The following is a 22,856-nucleotide window of genomic DNA, read 5'->3' on the forward strand; positions in this document are numbered from 1 at the left end:
AGAGGCTTGTAATCTTTGTAGTTCTCAATTTCTGCCTTCATTTTCCTGTTTACAAAACCTAGGTACAAATTTGAGGAATATTTTTCTGACTTTCATTGACGCAAAAGATTCAGAAATGTGATGTGTTGCCTTTAGATAAATTAATGTTTTTCTTCTCATACAAATAAGTTAACGGATGTGTGAATCAATTTTCATACTCCGACTTGTAAACTTGATCCTAGGTGACATTGTAACCATGTGTGTTATATACTACTCAAAAGAAGTTAAGGACAACCGATTCTTTCGTGTTGCTATAGTTAAGCTGGCATGCTGGGACAAATTAACTATAGTAACATGAAAGATTTGGGTGGTCCTTTACTTTTTATGAGTAATATATGTTGTACAGATACATGTCACCGAGATCAATTTTGGTTCATATTGTCGTAAATGTCACATGTTTATGTCAGACTTACAGGATATTTAGTAATTAACTTACGACTTGTCAAAAAAGGATATATCTAAAGGGGAAAGAATTTTGACACTTTGCTGCAAATCAGTGGTGTGAGTATCAATTGTAAGCCAGCACTACAGGACGCTTTGTTCAGCCAAGACGAAGTGAGAGGTACAGTAATTATACCTGAGCCCACGTGTTCACCTGATGTTTTTTCTGCTTGGCTGCTCGTTAGATTATTGTTTACCTGTACTTCCCTGGGGCTGTTGTATTCGTTCCCCGGGTCAGTTGTCAATTGTCATCAGACTTGTTGATTGAGTGATTATATAGGAGTTATTCTTATCAACTCTGTTGTAGTTTGGGAACAGTTGATTCAAGGTTTTGTCTTAGAGATGTTTCACATTTTATTTTTAATTTATCAGTGTTTTAATACTCATTGTATTACAGTGCCATTCATCAATTGTTCTCAGTTCAATTATATTGCTTTATAAGATGGGTGAAGGATATGGCAAAGTAATCAGTTTTCTAAAGTAAAATTTTCCGTCAAATCTACATACAACAATCTCAACGATAATGCAACACTACTGTAAATACTGACATGCCATTACATATTGTTCACTCTGTATCTTTGTATAAGGTCAAAAATAATTTGAAATATTAGTACAATTTTGTCCATTTTCTGATGGCTTCAGATCAAATACAATTTGAAACATTAGTAGAATATACGCCTCTATTAATGATTGCATTTGATCAAAGATTTCTACCTGCACCCATCTAAAAATACCTTTCATAAATCAAACTCTATCTGTAGCAACCTTTCAGTTGTCATTTTTATAGGTCATAATCAAATACTACATTTTCCGGAAATAATAAACGACCAACATATTAGCGCACAGAGCACTTATGCACAGTGAATGCTGCGCTATACAAATGCATAAATTATTATTATTATTATTATTATTATTATTATTATTATTATTATTATTATTATTATTATAATATATTAATAGTATATATTCTGTGACATAAATGGTATGGGAGAGTGTAATGATTGCTACCATTGTTAACACTGGGTGATGTAATCGTGGCTCTGGAAGTTTTCAACGATGGACAAGGGGTCACCTACGGTTAACAGCCCACCCCCAAATTTTCAATAAATGAATCATATTGTCCCTGTGGGCCTATACTCTTGACAGTACGGTAGGAGTTAAATGTGAAATGTCAGTATGACCAGGCCAGCACGTCATGGTCGACTGGCCGACGTATGTTCGTGTAGAGCCAGGGTATGGCCAGATGTAGGCTAGCTCCTATAAGTCTGCCTTGAATCCACCCTCTTGCTTGCTGCCAGGCCACTTGACACAGATTGATACTGCTTTGATGTTACTCGATACATGCAGAACCATTGATATGGAAAGTGAAAGACATCGCGCCTTTGTTGGCGTATACGATATACGTGCACTTTCACACACACACACACACACAATCACAGGGCATGCATATTGTGGGAATGAGAATAAAGTCTACCCTTCTCGTTCATTTTCTTGGAGAAATGTTTGAAATGAAATATTTTATATATGCTACTTTAAAGAGTGAGTGAGTGAGTTGGGTTTAACGCCACTTTTAACAGTATTCCAGTTATATCGCGGCGTGTCAGCTTAATGTGGGAAGAAAGCACGAATTGATGCAGGTCTCAGACGTTTACCACTTCCGTGAAACCCAGGAGCATGGGTATGGTGCTGACAAACCTAGAAACATAATCGGGGCGGACCGGGATTCGAACCAACAATCATAGGTTTCTGGCGTGCCCAAGGGACGCAACTCTGCACAGCGAATCGCGGCGCCTTAGACGACTGTGCCACCCGTGCCCCCGCTACTCCAAAGAAGTTAAAGAACTCCCATGTTTTCATTGGACAATAGTTATTTTGTGAGGGCTGGTGGGTATTGCCCCACACAGCCTTCCAATTGATGTTCCTTAACTTGTTTTGAGTGGTATATCAATTTTCACTTCAAAATGGTCAGTTTTTATATTAATAATTTTTTAGAATTAACTCTTGATTTCATAAAAGCCAAAAAATGTTAGCATGTCAAAAAACTTGTGCTTTTAGCAGTCTATATTTTCTGCACATAGGACTAGATGTCTGGTGAAACGTTCATTGATATCATTTTTGTCGCTTATAAGACATGTTACGTCATATCACGTCATTCTTGACCACTTAATCCCTAACTAGATCAATTGAGTGTTCAATTGACTCAATTCAGAATCCAAAAATCCAGAAGAACTGTAACAAATGCAAAAGAAAGCTTGCCAGAGATTGGGGTAATTCTATTCTGGCAGCCATGCGAGCTTTCCTGATCTCTTCACACGCAAACAGATCTACACTTATCACATACGAAGAAAAACTCCTCATTTGGAGCCCACTCTGGCCCTGTGACAGGGGAGATTACATGTGGTTTAATGCGAAGAAAATCACAGTTTAACTTTCAAATGTTGCACTATCGTCAGCTGAAGCTGCTTAATACAACAGTAAACTTGGTTCTAAAGAATGTTATTTTTTTCGCTTTTTTTTATTACTTTTTTTATGTCACAGACCAATTCAAGTGGGGACTGGAGGTTTGGGTCCAAGAATTCTTGAAATACCTATCGTTTGCCAGAAATGGGTCTTTAACCCCAATTTTCAAACAAGTTTTTAAGCAAGGCTGCTTGACTTTGAACTTGTCGGTTTCGGTAATAGACGTAACAGAAAAGCTAATATATCATGAGTTATTTTTGAATTGCAAGTATTGAAGGTTGTAGGGCAGAAAAATTGCAACCTCATTTCTTTTATTAATACAAAACAAAAACAAAACATGAAAACATCATTCAAAATCATAAGTTGTTTTGTGTTCTTTTTCCAGATCAAACGCATCCCGGAGTATGACAAGTATTTAAATGATCTTCTTGATGAAACGGATTCAAGTCACACAGACTTTGATGACTTGAAGAAAGCCGTCGACAAGGTTAATAACGTAAGTAGCCATTTTGTTTCACAAATTGCATCATCATTCCTGCTTTGAAGACTAATTACCAGCTGCTAATGTCACAAGAAGTTTTGCAGAGGCCCGATTAACATGAGGCTGTGAAAAAGCAGAACGGTTGATGGAGGAATGGGTTGCAAAGGTCAGAGTTTGGTAGACAATTGTCTGTTTGGCCGAGGCGGGAACTTTGCCTCAAAACATCCAAGACTAAGCATTTGTGGGTGCCAAAAATACAATTAGGGACCTTTGACTCTAACCTTGTCAACTGTTTTTTGAAAGTGCTACCAGAAAGGTCAAGGTCAAGCATGAAGGATAAGCGGTGCTCCCAATGTCTGAAATGCGAAAAAAATAATTCCTGACACCGTTAATGACGCTGAAGCTGCTGTTGTTGCCAGATTTTCTAAATGCTTTAAAGTCCAGAATAGATGCACACAGAACTTGTCCGAAGTTGGGAACTTGTGAAATTTAGAAAGATTTTTTGTATACTTCAAGCAACAGACACAACATAACTTGTAGATATTTCAATGTCATTTCTTTAAAATAAAACCCATCATTTCCTAATCAGAATAATGTTTTAGTTTAATAAATATTTTGATGTTTTATTTTGTTTTATTGAAATATTTTTTTATGGTAGATGCAGATGCAATTTAAGATGTTCATTTTTTTATGTTAATAATCTTAAATCGCAGTCATATAAGCGATGACTAGACATTTAAACGTTTTCTTACACAATGTTTCAAGGATGCTGACATCAAACATACTTTTTGTGTGGACAACATTCTGCAATTTTATCCTGAAAAGTTATGCCATGTACTTCTACTTCTTTTTCAAAGCATGCTGAAGCTAGCCATTCTTTCTAGTTTTTGAAGAAGTATAAATTTGTCTAGTCAAAATATGTTATGTCAGAAATATAAGACATTCACAATCACATGCCTTCCATTTTATATACTTGGTATCTTTTGTCTGTTCAGCCATTCATTCTAGTTTTTGGAGAAATATAAATATGTCAAAGTATGTCATTTCAGAAATATGAGGCACTCAGAAATGGATGCCTTTCATTTTATGTAATTGATATTTTTTGTCTGTTATCGATCATAAATTGTTTTTTGAACACACACTGTTTTACACGACATGTGCAAATGTAGTTATTGAAGGATTAAGATAGCTGTCATTCTTTACACCGTTACTTTGTCTATTTTGGGCATCATTGCTATCGACTGACCAGAGGCTGGATGAGCTTCGAGTCTTTGTGTAGATAACATTTGTCCTTACATTTGCTGAGATCCAAGATGGTTGATGTGTCTTACGCTTAACTGGTGGCGTTGGCGCGAACGAATCAACACATTTACATGCAACATTCCAAAGGTGCAACCAAGGGTCATAGAGTGCCGAGATTCTACAGGCATGTCTCTTGACTTTTTTTACCACCTGAGGGTGATGGAGGAGGGCTCGTGTGGGCCGAGGCCAAATAATGGAGGCCCCATCTCCCCAGACAGAATAGAACTTGAACTTCATAAACTTTAATCGCAATGAGGTGTGAGGAGTAGCAACGATTGAGACAAACACGATGCTTGCATGTGGCACAGTTGATTCTTTCATTTGTGCGTTTGTCATTACACACGTCGTCATGCGCTCCGCCTATAGATTTACATTCCTCTAAATTGGACAGCGTCAACCATTATTCTCCAGTTTGTTGGAATTCAAGAAAAATAGAAATGTCAACTATGCACATTTGAAAATGTATGTTGGGTTCTTGACAGAATTATACAACCAAACGTTCCTATTAATCAGACAACAAACAAAAATGGTTTCAAAGAATTTTCAAAATTCCTGAAGTATAAAAAAAAAGACTCTGAATGCACTACTGAAAAAATTGTTTTGCTTTAATAATAAAAAGAATATAAAAATGTTGCTAATTAAATTTAAAAAGTGGCACATATGAAATCTATAAAATAAATTGACTCATAATCCAACCAAATACCAAATATTATATCAAACAAACAGAAGTGACATTTCTGTACATTTTTATTCTAAGATGCAGCTTATGTATGAGGATTTCATGATACACTACACCTTAGGTAAGATTATGGCATATGACTTTAAAGATTTGTTAGGAACATGTTCCTTGCTGACAGAGATATATTGCCCAAGCAGATGTCGACTAGCCTCAGGACATTCTTACAGATACTACCGCTCACACAACTTGTTATTAGGCAGTCTTACCACCAACTGTTGTCAGCCCTCCACATAACTTACATGACTAACATATATTATGAAATATAAAATAGCTGTGACACATATTACTCTCTTGCTATGATATATGGTTTTCAGGAGACTAAGTTTGGCATTGAATACATATTATTATCCAAAAATCATTGTATTAGAAAGGCTGTTTAAAAATAAGTCTTCATTCATGAGAACCCAGTGATTCCTTGATGTTCAAGGAATGTGTACCTGTAGAGATGATTGCCTTGATAACTTATTCAAAGTCAAATGACAATTCCAGAGAATAATCAGTCTTGAATATCTGCCAAAACAGACTGTATATCTTTTGTTAATTTTTAACATTTTGAAAGCTCATAAAACATTCAAAACAGGAAGCTAAGATAAATATAAATATCTTTTGCAAAAACTTAAGTCCAGTTTTGTTTGGGTCCTGGCAGTCAAGTTTTATATTTTTCTGTTGTAAGCCAGTACCAGACAGTCAAACACTTTTGTGCAGGGAAGTAATTTTAAACCCTTTTCACATTCCTCTTGACCAAAGTTTGTGACAATCTGAACTGTTACTTGAGTGAAGAGACATAACAAGTGGATCATAAAATGTGGATATCAAGTGAACTGTTTGACATAGGGTTATTATTGGTGTACAGGCTCACTCAAACCATTCCTCAGATTGGTCAACATGCACCTTCACAATACACATGGGGATGTTTCTGAATTGAGATCTGGCAGTCAGTTTATATAATATGTATTATATAGATTATGTGCAAGGGGCTGTGGGGTAGCCCCATTAAAGCATTTGTTTGAAGATGTGAAGCCCATTTCTGTGATATTGTGGGGGCACGGGTGGCCCAGGCGTCTAAGGTGTCACGATTCGCTGTGCAGAGTTGCATCCCTTGGGCACGCCAGAAACCTATGATTGTGTGGGTTCGAATCCTGGTTCACCCTAATTATGTTTCTAGGTTTGTCAGCACCATACCCGTGCTCGTGGGTTTCACTGAAGTGGTAAACGTCTGAGACTTGCATCACTTCGGGCTTTCCTCCCACATTAAGCTGACACGCCATGATATGACTGGAATAATGTTAAAAGCGGCGTTAAACCCAACATACTCACTCACTCACTCACTCACTCACTCACTCACTCACTCACTCACTCACTCTGTGATATTGTCTTCCACTATGATATTGCTGGAATGTTGGAAAGCAGTGTAAAGACAAAAGTGCAAATTAGATTTTTTTTAAATGATTGTTGAAAGGATGAATATATGCATGAAATCTAATATAATTATTGTAATCTTTTACTGACATATACTTTTCAACATTTGCTAAAGACCAAACATAGTCAATTGTGTGATCCTTAGCAAATGTTAAGTGGTATAATTAAACATATAAACCTGGATCAATGGAGTTTCTAATTTTGTGGATATTTTGATCAATATGCCAAGAGAAAATATATAAAGGTTGCTTATTTTAATTTCCTAATATGAAATAAAAGTTTAAGAAAATACAAATAGAGGTATAATTTAGATCAGCTTGTGTGTAAACAAAAATGTGTTGCTCTAGCTGAATAAATTTACAGTGCGGACAACAAGGTAACACTTTACCTCCTACAGTTTTATTACTAAATGTGCATCCTTGCCTTGGATAATATGTACATAGCTAAACTGTCATACATTCCCACTTTACACCATAATATGTGTTAACCCCTACCCTGATGTCTGCAAGATATGACGATGCGAATTCCTACAAGGTCAAGCAGAATTATTTGTTAAACCTTTGCATTAAACAGTCTTTTTTATCAAATGCCTCATAAATTTTAATGTGGAGACGGCAAATGTGTTCAAGAACGTGGAGTATGTTTTGTATGTGTGTAACTGAGCTTTATGTATTCACAAAAGAACTTTGTGTGACACAAGTGAGACATTTCAACATTGAAAGCAGCGCGTGCAAGACTACACAGCATTTGTCATCTTTAGACTGTTGGCAAGCTCAGATTTTTATCATGCACTTCGAATGATGAATATGAAATGATATGAGTGTGGTTGTAAGGGTATTTGAGAATATGAAAGGGCTGAATAAGAATGGTTTGTAGGACATGGTCTGTAATGGTAGAGTCAAATACAATATGAATGGAAGTTGAAGTGGTTAGGGTCATTGCGGTTGAACTCTCTGCTTGTCGTTTCACTTAGCTTCAGTTAGACATATTGGTGCTAACAGAAATGGTTTCTCAACGATTTTGATTACCTTTATAAAGATTTCCTATGTGAAAATATATGGATTTGTTACTTATTCACTCTAAAGTAATAATATCCCACATTGTATATAATGTATGAATAAATAATATGAAAAAGGAGTACATTTAAGATTAGATATTAGCTACATGTATCTTTTTCACTCCCACATTCCTGTACCTTCTCATCAACACACGATACACTTGTAACAATGTGTGAGAAAATCAAGGCATTTGGCAAGGATGTTATGTAGGTCTTTGCTTTTTATGAGGATTTGATTGAATTCTGAACTGGCTGACATTTAGTCGCTTGCTGCACAATATTTTGAGTTGAATACGATCCTAGCATTTTCTTTCATCAAGCGTTTCATGTTTGACACCACTTTTATCGTATTTCATTACATCCCAGTTCCAGAAAGAAATCGCAATGTGACAGTCTACTGTTTGATGAAATCCACAAACAGATGTGTGTTGCTGGTTCACCAAGGATCAAATCTGAGTGATTCACTGATTTGAACCCACAATTGTCGGGGCAAAAGAAGATTTTTGTCATTGTGGATGGTTGATGTATCTCTATCTGAAGGTGGTCAGCATGAAAAAATGATGGTAGTTGTTCAACAAGGATATCCTTGTGCTCCTTGCTTATTTCTAGGAAAGAAAAGGAAAAATATTCCTAAAAGAATTCTAGTTTCATTTAGCATCTTTCATGTAATATAAACATCTGTAATATAAACATATTCTTTAGGGTGGAATAGCTGAAGTTTGTTATTCAAGACAGTTGTAAAGCCAATTTTTTTATAAATTTCTTGGACCATCAAATTAATTTGGGGAAGTAAAGCCAAAGGTATTTCAATTTTATTTTATTTATCATTGTGTTTTTTGGTCAAATTTGTAAATGAGAGTGAATGAGTGAGTATGGTTTTACGCCGGTTTTAGCAATATCATGGTGGGGGACACCAGAAATGGGCATCACACGTTGTACCCATGTGGGGAATTGAACCTGGGTCTTCAGCATGATGAGTGCACTCTTTAACCGCTAGGCTACCCCACCACCCCTGAAAATGAGAAACACTGAACACTGGGAGTGGAAGCTGGTTCTGACTAATATCATTTCATCATAACAGGTACAAAGGTAGGTTTAGTTCTGATAGGAATTTCTAATCCTGTACCATGCGTTAAGAAAAACGTCTTTACTCTTTACTCTTTACTCAGGTTCATTGGTTGCAGGTGTGAATGACTGTGTGTATTTTGTGTAACACTAGGAAGCAGTGGGATCCCCCTGTAGCCCCCTGTTGGAGCTGGCATCTGTAGGGGATGGGATGGACTGCATGTATCTGTGCACGTACATTGTGTCTCTTACCTGCATCAGGCTACTTTGTTGGAACTGAATGAGGGCATATTGATGACTTTGTGGTTAGTGTGGTCTGGTGTATTAGATTCATTTGGAGAATTTTACACCAACACACTGAGCGATTGTTTTCATGAATTAGGCAGCAACTTGAGCCCTTTCACAACTCCAAAAGAATCCAACCAGTGGTTGATAGTTTGCGAGTTTGCTGTTGTCAGGGTACAAAATCAGCCGGTCATAACGGAGAGTCTCCATTTTAATTAGCATTAAGAACAATTATGAGGTGGAGGGTGGTCATCAGGAAAGGGGTACAAGGCATCATGAGGGAGGGGGCCTGGAGGGGTACAAGGCACCATGAGGGAGGGGGCCTGGAGGGGTACAAGGCACCATGAGGGAGGGGGCCTGGAGGGGTACAAGGTGCCACAAGGGAGGGGTACAAGGCACCATGAGGGAGGGGGCCTGGATGGATACAAGGTGCCACAAGGGAGGGGTACAAGGCACCATGAGGGAGGGGGCCTGGAGGGATACAAGGTGCCACAAGGGAGGGGTACAAGGCACCATGAGGGAGGGGGCCTGGAGGGATACAAGGTCCACAAGGGAGGGGTACAAGGTGCCACAAGGAAGGGGGCCTGGAGGGATACAAGGTGCCACAAGGGAGGGGTCAGGAGGGGTACAAGGTGCCACAAGGGAGGGGTCAGGAGGGGTACAAGGTACCACGAGGTTGGGGGCCTGGAGGGGTACAAGGTGCCACGAGGGAGGGGTACAAGGCACCATGAGGGAGGGGGCCTGGAGGGGTACAAGGCACCATGAGGGAGCGGGCCTGGAGGGGTACAAGGCACCATGAGGGAGGGGGCCTGGAGGGGTACAAGGTACCACGAGGGAGGGGGCCTGGAGGGATACAAGGTGCCATGAGGGAGCGGGCCTGGAGGGGTACAAGATGCCACGAGGGAGGGGGCCAGGGGAGGGTTGTAGTCAGAGGGATATAAGGTGTTTTAATGGAGGGGGCCTGGAGGGTTGTAGTTGGGAGTAGTACAAGGTGCTATGAGGGAGGGGGCCTGGAGGATGTTGGTCAGGTGCTATGAGGGAGGGGGCCTGGAGGATGTTGGTCAGGTGCTATGAGGGAGGGGGCCTGGAGGATGTTGGTCAGGTGCTATGAGGGAGGGGGCCTGGAGGATGTTGGTCAGGTGCTATGAGGGAGGGGGCCTGGAGGATGTTGGTCAGGTGCTATGAGGGAGGGGGCCTGGAGGATGTCGGTCAGGTGCTATGAGGGAGGGGGCCTGGAGGATGTTGGTCAGGTGCTATGAGGGAGGGGGCCTGGAGGATGTCGGTCAGGTGCTATGAGGGAGGGGGCCTGGAGGATGTCGGTCAGGTGCTATGAGGGAGGGGGCCCGGAGGGGTACAAGGTGCTATAAGGGAGGGGGCCTGGGGAGGGGGTCAGGAGAATGCAAGGTGCCCAGAGGGAAGGAGTCAGAGACATGTGGGTCAAGGCTTGGAATGTGAGGAATATGGTCAAGGAAGAGGAATAAGATGATATGGTAATATACATTCTCAGGTGGAGCAAGGTCATGGAAAATCCCATCATGCCCGGCGGCTCGGTTCATAAACAAGGTGGGATGGGCGATGTGCGCGTTTCTCTGACATAATCACCTGGCTGGAGGAATGTGTGTTTGTGGGGAAATCTCTCAACCATGAAGGTGTTATTCACTCAATCAGTACCCAGGTGTAAGCAAGGTCAGGACAGGTGATTGAATTATATAACACGCACAGAATGTTTGTTATGATTATTTTTTTTATTATTATTTGTTGTTTAACGCCACACTCAGCAATATTCCAGTTTTATGACGGTAGTCTGTAAATAATCAAGTCTGAGCCAGACAGTCCAGTGATTGATATCATGAGCATCAATTGTGATGCAATGACATGCATCAACCAAGTCAGCGAGCCTGACCACCTAAACCTGTTAGTCACCTCTTACAGCTAGCATGGGTTGCTAAAGACAACATATTACATGAAATGGAGACTAAAGATTAAAAAAATCATTTCCCATTTCTGCATTTCAAAACATGATTTTACATACTTAACTTAAACTGTCATATTCCAAATATAGTTTTTGGACAAACATATATATATATGAATAACTGTTAATTGTTTTAAGGGCATTTAGAAATTTACTGAGTAATTATTTATATTATTAAATAAATAATATTTATTTCCTTGTAAACTTCTGCCTCTCAGAAGAACTAGTTACCTTTGCTAAATATTAGGAAAATACTATTCGGGTCAAAACTCATCTAATAAAAATGTATATGTGGGCAAAGTGTTTCCTAAACAGTGTTAGTAAAATGTAGTTCATGTGGTGAGAGTTCAAAACTCTTCCTGAATCGGTCTCGCCTCGAGTTGTGTTGTTTTGTGAGTGAGTCTGTGTATAGGCCTCCAGCGCATCAGGTGTGACAGTGACACCTAGTGTCAGCGACAAGATCCACACGGATGATTCTATTACCCTAGATTGTAGATTGCTACAAGAGTCTGTCAGTCATTGGAGTAGCCACACCTACCGGTGTGAGACGTGACGGTTCCGTTGTGTTTTGTGACATTCCTGCGAGACATCGCTCCGCTGCGGCCATGCTTATACCTCTGTCATCTGTGCTTTTCACACAGGATGAAAACTGTGTAGGTTTTTCAATATAATCTGGTTTCCTCTTTCAGAAAATGTTTATATACATATATTTTGAGAATTTAGAGTATTGGTTTCATAGGCTGGATGATGGAGAACTATAATGATTTAAGTTCAATTTCCATTGATAAACTTAGGCTGACATGTATAAATGTTTAAATAATTTAATTTTCAGTATATAAGAATATAATAATGTTAAGATGACTGTTTGATTGGCATTCTAGAAGTTGGCAAAATAAGTGAGAAAAACGTACAACTTTATATGGATAATGACTTATAGCGTATAGCGACGTTTCTATGGAGATTCACTCCAGCTTGATAATGGTAAAGGAATCTACATCGAAACGTCGCTATATGCAATAAACCGGAAGTTGTTATCCATAAAGTTGCATGTTTTTCTTACTTTATGTTAAGATAATTTGAATATTTTAAAAATTCATATTTGTGTGCTCTAAATATGTTTAATTCTGTGATTGATGTGATTATGTGTTTTTGGTCACTTGTTGACGTTGTGGTTGAATGTGTGTTTACTTCTGTCAAGGTTAAGAGGGGACTTAATGTCAACATGGTTGAGTTGATGTGCAGTGGGCTATTATAAGCTTAATGCTGCTAGATCCCACTGTTATGATGGGTGAGATGGAGTACTGTGACTTGTGACGTACGGTTCGTCCCGATAATCACACAATCCAGGCATAATAATCACAGGCTTCAAGATCTCAGAACCCTTCTGTACCACGAGAGGAAGATGTGCCATATTGTCTTTGATTCGGAGCTCCAGGCAGCCGTAAGTGTTGTGAGCCTTTAAAGGTCAATCACTTGATTGTCTGGTTTCTTTACAAGCCGCCGTCGCATGGCAGGAGTACTGATGTGTGGTGTTAGGCAACAAAAACTTACTTTTTATGCAAATTGTGTGAATGGCAGGCGCTACCGGTTTGGCAGGACATGCATGCGCTTTTCGAACACCTGGTGTCATCACTGATTTCAGTGATCCATTCATGTGATTTTTACCGCGGTCAGGTAGCCTAGTGGTTAAAGCGTTCGCTCGTCATGCTGAAGACCTAGGTTCGATTCCCGACATGTGTACAATGTGTGAAGCCCATTTCTGGTGTCCCCACACCGTGATATTGCTGGAATATTGCTAAAAGCGGCGTAAAACCTCACTCACTCACTCACTCACTCACTCACTCACTCACTCACTCACTCACTAACACTATTTTGGCGTTTGTGTCTAGTGGAGTCAGTTTTAGCAGATATTGAGAGTGGTTATAATCTGGTGTTGATGTTTATATTATTATTCATACATTTTATGTTGCAATTTGTTTTTCAGGAGTCTGGACTTTGCATGACTTTTAACTGTGGCAAACCTGTTTTACAATTTGTTGATACTGTTTAAGCATGCATGTTACATTATTATTTCATATACACACTCCAACACCTGTATGAACATATGTATATATCTGTATCTGCAGATGGTGAGAGAGCGGGAGGATGAATTACGGGAGGCTGACAATGACAACAAGGTCGAGGCCGTACAGGATCGCTTCCCCCATGATGACCTTCAACTTCGAGATCGCGACAAGGCACAGGTCAGTCATCTTCACACAAGAAATACTGAAAAATACATTACATGGATCCAGTAAACATTGACTGTGTTGGTCAGTTTCAGTGATGATAGTTGCTGAAATATTGCTGAAAGTTTGCTAATGCAACATTACCTTTTAACTCACTCATTCAAAATGTATTAAGGGTTTTCAGTTAAGGCTGGGACGAGTCCAAATTTACTACCCGGGTATCTATCACCCTATTACACGACCCTCCCTGGGTATCTACTGTAGATATTTAGTGATCGGTACGAACTGTCCGATTTGGAAATGTTTGACCTTAGCCCTGGCACGTGTAAAACGATCTGATCATTTATACACTGCATTATTCAAACATATAAAAATCAGAAGGAATGGGTGCATTGTCAGAAAGAAATGGGAACATTAGTGACTTATAGTGTAACCATAGAGTTTAAGATAATTTTTGTCATTAAACAATATATCACGTGACTAACCACGGGTCCAGGTAGTCCTGTGGGTACCCGGGTCCTACTCACGACCCACCCGACCTGGGTACCCGAGTTACCCGTCCCAGCCCTTATTTTCAGTCCTAAGGAATCTGATTTTGGAAGGCCTTATTTAGTGTTATTGTTTTGACGTATTCCTCTTGCTCATCAATTGTTGCAATGGTTGACTGGCGATGGCACCTGTCTTGTCGCCCATTTATTGTCACTTGGACCAGTAATTACCTGGAACTGGTGCTTACCTACTGGTACTGGATAATGGCCCATGGTCAGTCACCACCTGTTTCCCAGCCAGCTGATGCTGTGTCTGTTTTATCAGATATCTGCTTTCTACCATAGATATGTCAACTGATGAAGTATTCGGTACATGGGATGGTCTCTCACTTTCATTGTTAATCTTGATTTGAACATCATATTGTCATATTTGCATGAGATGGCATCACTTTGATTGCTGATCAGGTTACACTGTTGAGATAATGTCTTATTTTAATGTCGCATTTGCTAATGGAGATTCAAATGTCAAATGCTTCACCAATACCATCTCACCCCCTCCCTTCCCCTCCCTCCCCACCCCTCCCTCCTCCAAGATGTCCAATATATAAGGGGGGCAAGTCAGCAAAGGTTCTGCAAACTGCAGAGTCAAGTCCAGTAGGCATGTCAATAACCCGCGGTTCGATTCCCAGATTTGTGTAAGACCTGCATCACTTCCGGCTTTCCATCCATCTGCTGATGCCATGATATAACTGAAAAGCTGTTCAAAGCACAGTAAATAAAATGCAAATGATTCCGTGGCATTTGATTGGCTGGGAACAAACTCTGGATGCCCTTGTGCTGTACGATGATCCTGGTTTCGTGTTGTTGTTTTATGTTAATGATTGGGGGTTCTGCTAATGAAATAATATGTTAATGATTGGGATTTCTGCTAATGAAGTAAGCAGTCTGTGAAGTGATTGTTGTTGACATATATATTTATAAAAATAGACTTCAATATGTTGTTGTGTTTATAGAGGTATAAGTGTAAAAACCTGTGTTGACTCTGTGTAAATCCGTGGATTTAAGCAAAATGTGCATATCGTTGTTTATGGGTTTATAGTTATTGTGTTTAATTAAGAACTTCAGTATTTTGTGAGTGGATTTACACGAAGTGTGTACACGGGTTTTCATGTTTATTCCTCTATAAATGCACAAAATATTGAGGTGAATTCTCAGATAAACCCAATAAATCAACCACTGGCTCCAAGCCATACAGTAGAGTGCATGCAGTCCAGGTAGCGTGTCCTCCATACAATATGTATAGGAGTGTATCAATCATAGAAGGAGGTCACTGATGACATGATACGACAGGGAGGATTACCAGCTCTTCCTCTGACGTGGGTGGACGAGGTGACGACATTTCAATATCGGTGCCCCCAAGATTTGCCTCATCAGTGATGTCTCAAACCAGTCATCTTAGATGTGTGACTTGCACTGTTTAGTCATTTTAGGGTTGGGTGGGGAGTGTCCCGTTGTCTCAGCCATTACTCTTAGATGAGGTAATTGTAGATTTTGATATTTGTTTCCGGAATATTTAAAAAAAAATAGACCTGTGTCATAAGCTGCATACAGTGTAACTTTATTACGTATTTTGTGGATCTTGCTTCTATAGTTCAGGGAATAAGTAGCGTTGTTATTCAATATGTATGTATGCCTAGTTTCTTCCTCCCTGATTCAACTGAAGTAGACCCTGAATCTCTCTTGGTTGGTTGGTGGGTTGGTTGGTTGGATGGCTGGCTGGCTGGTTGGTTGGTTGGGTGGTTGATTGGTTGGTTGGTGTTTAACGCTGCAATATTCCAGCTATATGACAGGGGTCTGTAAATTATCAATTTTGGACCAGGCAGTCCAGTTTAATATTGACATCATGAGCATCAATCTACACAATTTTGATATGATGACATGCATCAACCAAGTCAGCGAACAGGACCACCCGATCCCATGAGTCGCCCCTTATGGCTAGCACGGGTGCTGAAGACCTACTCTCTATGCAGATCTTAATGGTTCGAGCCTCTCTTCAGACCCCAGAGCGTATGTTTAATAAAAACAATCACCTCTATTTCTTTCTCATCCCCTTTTCGGCTCAAGAAGCCCATACTCTCCTTTCCAGCTCATGAAATTATGAGTCTTGTGTTCTTTAGTACTCAAGGGTCTTGTTGTAGAACAATTCTATAATTTACTTCATGCATAACTGTTACTTCATGGACTGTATGGTTTTCTAGTTAACTCACACAAGAGCAGATACAAAATTCTTATAGGATAGCCAGTGCCGTAGCCAGCCTAGATTGAATCAAGTTGGGGACAAGTGATACTTGTACAAATATTTGCCCCCCCCCTGTCAATAAAAGTTAACTACGGCCTTGATAGCCCATAATATTACAAGTTCTAGTAATATGTTACACATTCCTTCACAGTAAAAATCTAAAGTAGTTTGTAGTCTTTATCCCAACACCAGTCATTTGAAGCCGGTGATATATAATTCTGGACCTGAATTAAAGTAATCAGCCAGGTATATCGTATCCTTGACTGTTTCCATTCAACAATGAATTCGTTGAAATAATTTCAACATTAGTGTAGTGTTCTGAATAGACAAATATTTCAAGTACTCTGTCGGTGAAGTCACGCCTGTAAGTAACCCTGCCATGGTAGTGTTTAATGAAGCATATTAGCTAGCTCAATATAGTATACTCAGGGGTTGTATATTTCAATCTGTGCAAATATGATTGGCTGCTGATTGGCCTTGAGGAATCTGATTGGCTGAGATTGATGTATATTGCAGAGGTGAATGCACATGGCTTATGGTATTGGAATATCGCCTATTGTTATCTGTAGGATAATCTCGACCACAACAACCTGATTAGCTTTGGAGCAAGTCAGTGAGCACAATACTGGTGTTTTTCACTTGACTTTTTGGGGCAAGTTTGGCAACAACGGAGGACCACAATCTTTGATCAACATTCACTGAATATCGAAAGCAAAATGGTTCTATTTCATTTGGAATCGATGTGTATGTACGACTCATATTTCTGATACAGGTCGGTATACTTTTGCGTTTGAGTGATTAGAAGCATATAGTTATTGTTTGTGTGGTTGAATCTGGCTTGTTTACATAATACGACATGTTATCATGAAGTATGGCAGTGTTAGTCTCGGTTGTCTTTTGGTTATACTTTTTTATGGCATATCGTTTCGGACACACCCAAGAATTGTTTGTATATGAACAATAAATATGTTCATTTCAGATATAAGTTGTGTATAGGTCGACCATGTTTTGATGGCATATTGTTTTGGAAACCACGCCAGATGTTTTTTTGTATATGAAACAATAAATATGTTAATTTCAGATAAAAGTTGTGTATAGGTCAACCATTTTTTTATGGCATATTGTTTTGGACACCACGCCAGATGTTTTTTGTATATGAACAATGATGATGTTCATCTCAGATATGACCTGTGTATAGGTTTGGGTATCTTTGGATGGCAAATTGTTTTGGACATGAACTGGGAGGCGATAATAGTATTTATGCTACTCAAAAAAAGTTAAAGACAAACTGATTCTTTCAATTCATCAAGTGATGTGAAACAGTTGTGATATGAAAGACTTCTTTTGATTACAATATAATGCCATAGCTTCTATACACCAGTGCATACTCTGAGCCTTCACCATTATTACCCTGGTCAAGGAATCAGTGTGCTCTCGAATGTCATTCTCAGCTCCCTGGGGAGTACACACTATGTCAGCTTTAGATATCTGTAGCAGGGTGATGAACTGTGAAATGACTTTTAGGCTTACAAAAGACCTTGGGACTGCACTATGTCATGTTTTGTGAGTGGAATGTTTTCTAACAGTGTGGTGTATATACAAGAAAATTGTTAAACTGAGCTTGGATTTCAATTTATGCATACGCAAGGGTCTATTGTGTAGATGCAATGTTATTACGGATATTTCCAAAAATGTTAAGGAACAGAATATCAGATTGCCAAGGATTTATTATACCATGCTAAGGCTTATCTCAAGAGAGATTCATGTGTTCAAAGGATTCCAAAAACTTATTTCTCTAAAAAATATTCAATTTTGAAATTTTGGAGTTGTTACATAAACATTTTTTTATGGAAGTTTTATGTTTTCATGTGAAAAAAAGTAGTTGTGGGTTTAGATTGTATTGTGTAAAGTGACTGTAGTGGGATTGATGTTTGTGTGAGGATACCAAGAACATGACAAAGTCATGGGGGAAGATTAGGGCTCAAACGACCGCTTCCTTTAAGAATTTGGGATTTGGGATCGGGGGAGAAGAAAATCAATTACTTTATTTTCATTGATGGAATATCTTGAAGGACAAGTATGACTTTATCATCAAGTATTGTCTGTTGTCGTATACTTAGATTTCAGAAACATTTGCTGGATGAGACTCTTTTGAAGTATAAAAAATACTATTACTGAAATGAAAAACATCTTTCAGTTTGAGACTTGGAGTATGTGGAAGTGTTGGGCAAGTGTTTCTTTTGACATTTGAAATTGAACGGTAGATACAAGATGTTGTTTATATTCTTTTTTGTGAGATGAGAAATGTGGGAAAATCATTTGGATAATGCCATAAACTGAAACATTGGTAACTCTAAATCCTAGCACTTATCACAGGCATCTGTTGTTCAGAGTTCTTGCATCTTAACACTATTAGACAGACTCATCAGCGTTAAAAATTGGCACTAGTCCTGTAGTCCTTACCAAACTGCCCAATAGTAAAGGTATCCTAAGGACTAGTAGAAATTTGCCCATTTTAAGGGTTTTGCTATACGTTATCATTATAAGGACTAGTGGACAAAAACTGTTAGTTTCTAACCCTTCTGACTGAAGGCGAATTCAGTCAGAAGTGTAAGGTAATATTGTCCTGAAGTATATACAGTATTCGCTGTATTAAACACCCTCCTCTAATAAACACCTCCTCACCAACTAGACCTATCTGTAAGTAATCTTTATAAGAACTACCTACCCTATCAAACAGTCACATAACAATCCTTATTTTCTTGTGGTATAACAGATGCTTAAAAGTATAACAGCAGTGCTGAAGGGAATATAACTGCCTAGTAACTATTATCAAAAAGGTTTTAGTTTCATCAATGTATGAACTAAGTTTGTTTATTACCGCTAGATCTCTAAAAACAGACTTCACTTGTAAAGCACTATTTTAGTAGGACTTTTCTAAATGCTTGGTGTTCTTATTAGGGCGAATATGGTATGTCAAGTTACACTGTAATAGTGTATAGCACTTTTTTAGTAGGACTTCTTTGTCGATTTTCTAAACGCTTGGTGTTCTTATTTTGACAAATATGGTTTGTCAAGTAACACTGTAATAATGTATAGCACTTTTTTAGTAGGACATCTTTGTCGATTTTCTAAACGTTTGGTGTTCTTATTACAGCAAATATGGTATGTCAAGTAACACTGTTATAGTGTTTAAAATTTTGTTTAAAGTGGAGACTGGGGGTTGTTTAGTGAACCTACAGAACAGCATGTGTCTGTTTCCCATTCCATGGTGATTGTTACCTGGAGTTGAATCACCACCAGACAATGATCACGGCAAGTGTAAATTACGGGTCCCCGTTCTGCTCGTATGGTTTGATTGTCATGACTCAACCTTGCTCCAGCATGTGAACTTTGTCAGGAGATCAGTCTCAGTGTGGGGTACCTAGGACAGCTTCTAAACGAGTCGGGTTAATACGCAAAAAGTCGTCATTGTCTGACTAAGAGTGGGTGTATCTTGTTATGCATGTGAGAAAATTTCATTCAGCAAACGGCCAGTGTTGCCTTACCACACCTTCGGGCAGTAGTGTATTTTTGTAATCGTCAGGAGTTGTGGTCTTTCAGGTTCATTCATGACTGTTTATGTGGCAATAACATGCAAATGATCCAATCTGGAGAAGGCATACTTCACAAATCCCAAGTATGTAGGGAGTGGGGGTTTCGGTGGTATATCGGAGTGACTTATGTCGTGTAGATTCAGTTCTGATACTGAGATAGGATCTTTGATTGATTAAAAGAAATAAGTTTGTGCTTCAGTGCTTCATTCTTTAGGGCTTGACCTGATTTTGATGTGAGGTCATGTGACCTGATGAAGATGGAACCAGGTTAGATGTAGATGCTGTGGTCACCTTGGGCCAAGGTCATGGGTCAGAGGTCGGATGTCACCAGCCAGTGCAGGAACTTCCAAATTAAGGAGCTAGTTGACCTGTAGGTGTCAAGCAGGGGTGAGGCTCCCCAATGGTGGGCGACATACAGGGGTTGAAAGACAAAAATTGTACCAGATACAAACGGACGATTCTGTCAACAAATCAATGTTTTTTGCAGCTTGTCAGTTTATTTTGACTATTTGATAGACGCCAGTATTAATTCAGGACCCTCGTTATTATCCAGCTATCCAGGAGAGATTTGTATGAGAACATAAAAGGGATGCTATCATCACAACAACTAATTGGAAATAAACATTCAGCCCTCTCTTGAACTCGCCATGGTCACTTTAAACAAGAAAAAGCCTTTGTTGAACAGAAATGTTATTTACAGTTAACTATGAATATAACGAACTCAAAGGGACCACTCTTTTTAGTTTGTAATAATTGTAGTTCGTTATAAGCATTTACACAGCATATATACAACAAATGGCCAGAACTGAAACATAAGTGCCTTATATCGGTCAGTTTGTTACAAGCGTGTTTGTTTTAAACGTTGATTACTGTATATAAATATACAAGTGAATAATGGTATTGGTTTTAGCTTGAGATCATGGGGATTAACGTATCCTTGTTTGGAAGAACGCAGTAATTGCAGGTTGAGGGTTTAAAAGGCATCTGATTGTGTATAGTACTGGGTTACAACGAGGAGGGGGCACGGGTGGCCCAGTCATCTAAGGCGCCGCGTTTCGCTGTACAGAGTTGCGTCCCTTAGGCACGCCAGAAACCTATGATTGTGTGGGTTCGAATCCCTGATTCGCCCTGATTATGTTTCTAGGTTTGTCAGCACCATACCCGTGCTAGTGAGTTTACCGAAGTGGTAAACGTCGAAGACCTGCATCACTTCGGGCTTTCCTCCCACATTAAGCTGACACGCCACGATATAACTGGAATACTGGTAAAAGCGTCGTTAAACCCAACTCACTCACTCACTCACTCACTCACTCACTCACTCACTCACTCACTCACTCACTCACTCACTCACTCACTCACTCACTCACTCACTCACTCACTCACTATGATATTGTTCTTGCACAGTCCAGTGATTGATATCATGAAAATCAATGTACCCAATTGGGATACAATGACATGCATCAACCAAGTCAGCGAGTCTGGCCACCGAATCCTGTCAGTCGCCTCTTTCGGCAAGCATAGGTTGGTATTCTAACCCGGATCTTCACAGGTCAGAGCCGAAAGTCACAAACCAGATGAAGTTAAACAACTTTACACACTGAGACTAGTTGGATAGGTAACCCTGTTTGACTCCTGGGAGTTTCAGTCATGCCCCACACTAGCGCATGTGGTGCCTCCTTGGCATGTGACTTTGTTTGAAATATGCACTGTTCAACAGCAGTGAATGGGTACCCGGTAGGATAAGATGCACTAGTGTGCCTTGGTTGTATACACCCCAGGGAGCTGAGAATGGAAATCGAGAGCACTCTGATGCAATGACCAGGGTAATAATAATGTGTTATTATTATTACATTAATATAACAGGCAGCTGATGTCCTGGTCTAGTTTCACCCAAGTTTTGCTGTTGTTCTGTGGCCACCATTTCTCTCCAACACTGCGTTACAAGCGTGTTATAAGAGCCTTGTTTCTTAGGATACATTTTTTCATCCACTAATGGAGAGAGATTTATTTGTTTGTAATTTTTTCAATAAATGTTAAGTCCACTTAAAGTATGGGCTCCAATTTTTGACTGTACATGTGAGCTTGTGTTTGTACAGGACTCATAGTCATTGATTCTCATGAGACCAGATATTATGGTTGGGAATGTTTGAAGAAGGAGTTTGCTGATGGATCAACTAGGGTTCCTCTCCTTCTTCTAAATACCAACACAACATGAGACTACAAAACACATCCTTAAAACATTACATCACTCCACCTCCACAATCCACCTCAACCCCCACCCTTCACCCCCACCCTTCACCCCCACCCTTCACCCCCACCCTTCACCCCCACCGCTACTGCTCTTCCACCCTACTGCCCCACCACACCTTCCATCCCACATCTCTTGACTTGGCCAGACTGCCTCCAGGGTCTAGTGGTAGTGCGACCGCCCGGAGAGCAGAAGGTCAGGGGTTTGATCCCCGGCCACGTCATACCAAAAGATGTTAAAATGTGGTACTTGTTATTTATAACCCTGCCAGCACACCCTCATGCACCCACACACCCTAGTGCACCACCCCTCCCTCCACCACACCCTAATGCACCACCCCTGCCTCCACCACCCACACCCTCATGCACCATGCCTTCCTCCACCACACCCTTTCCTCCAGCACCCCTCCCTCCACAACACCCTTTCCTCCAGCACCCCTCCCTCCACCACACCCTTTCCTCAAGCACCCCTCCCTCCACCACACCCTTTCCTCCAACACCCCTCCCTCCACCACACCCTTTCCTCCAGCACCCCTCCCTTCAGCACCCTTCCCTCCACCATCCCCCCTCCCTCCACCACACCCTTTCCTCCACCACCCCCTCATGCACCACCCCCTGTATAGGGTCCCCAATGAGGTGTAGCACCAGGAGCACCCCACACTCTACCTTTGTGACCTAATGAACTTCCTTGTCTCACTGACACCTCTTCCAACTGCAACCCCATCCTGAGTTTCAATA

At 40.0% G+C, this 22,856-nt stretch overlaps 1 protein-coding gene across 11 annotated transcripts in view; it reads left to right on the forward strand.

The window, feature by feature from the left end:
- LOC124112017 (rho GTPase-activating protein 20-like) overlaps nucleotides 1-22,856 on the forward strand; it is a 276,303-nt gene that overhangs the window by 221,207 nt on the left and 32,240 nt on the right. For all 11 annotated transcript variants that reach the window (XM_048384210.1, XM_048384211.1, XM_048384209.1 and 8 more), the window contains 2 exons: nucleotides 3,326-3,436; nucleotides 13,387-13,503. In XM_048384210.1, the coding sequence (XP_048240167.1) occupies nucleotides 3,326-3,436; nucleotides 13,387-13,503 (228 nt within the window). The remainder of the gene's footprint in view (nucleotides 1-3,325; nucleotides 3,437-13,386; nucleotides 13,504-22,856) is intronic.

This window comes from Haliotis rufescens, unplaced genomic scaffold, assembly GCF_023055435.1.
Source record: "Haliotis rufescens isolate VD_foot unplaced genomic scaffold, xgHalRufe1.0.p SCAF_5, whole genome shotgun sequence".
Lineage (NCBI taxonomy): Eukaryota > Metazoa > Mollusca > Gastropoda > Lepetellida > Haliotidae > Haliotis > Haliotis rufescens.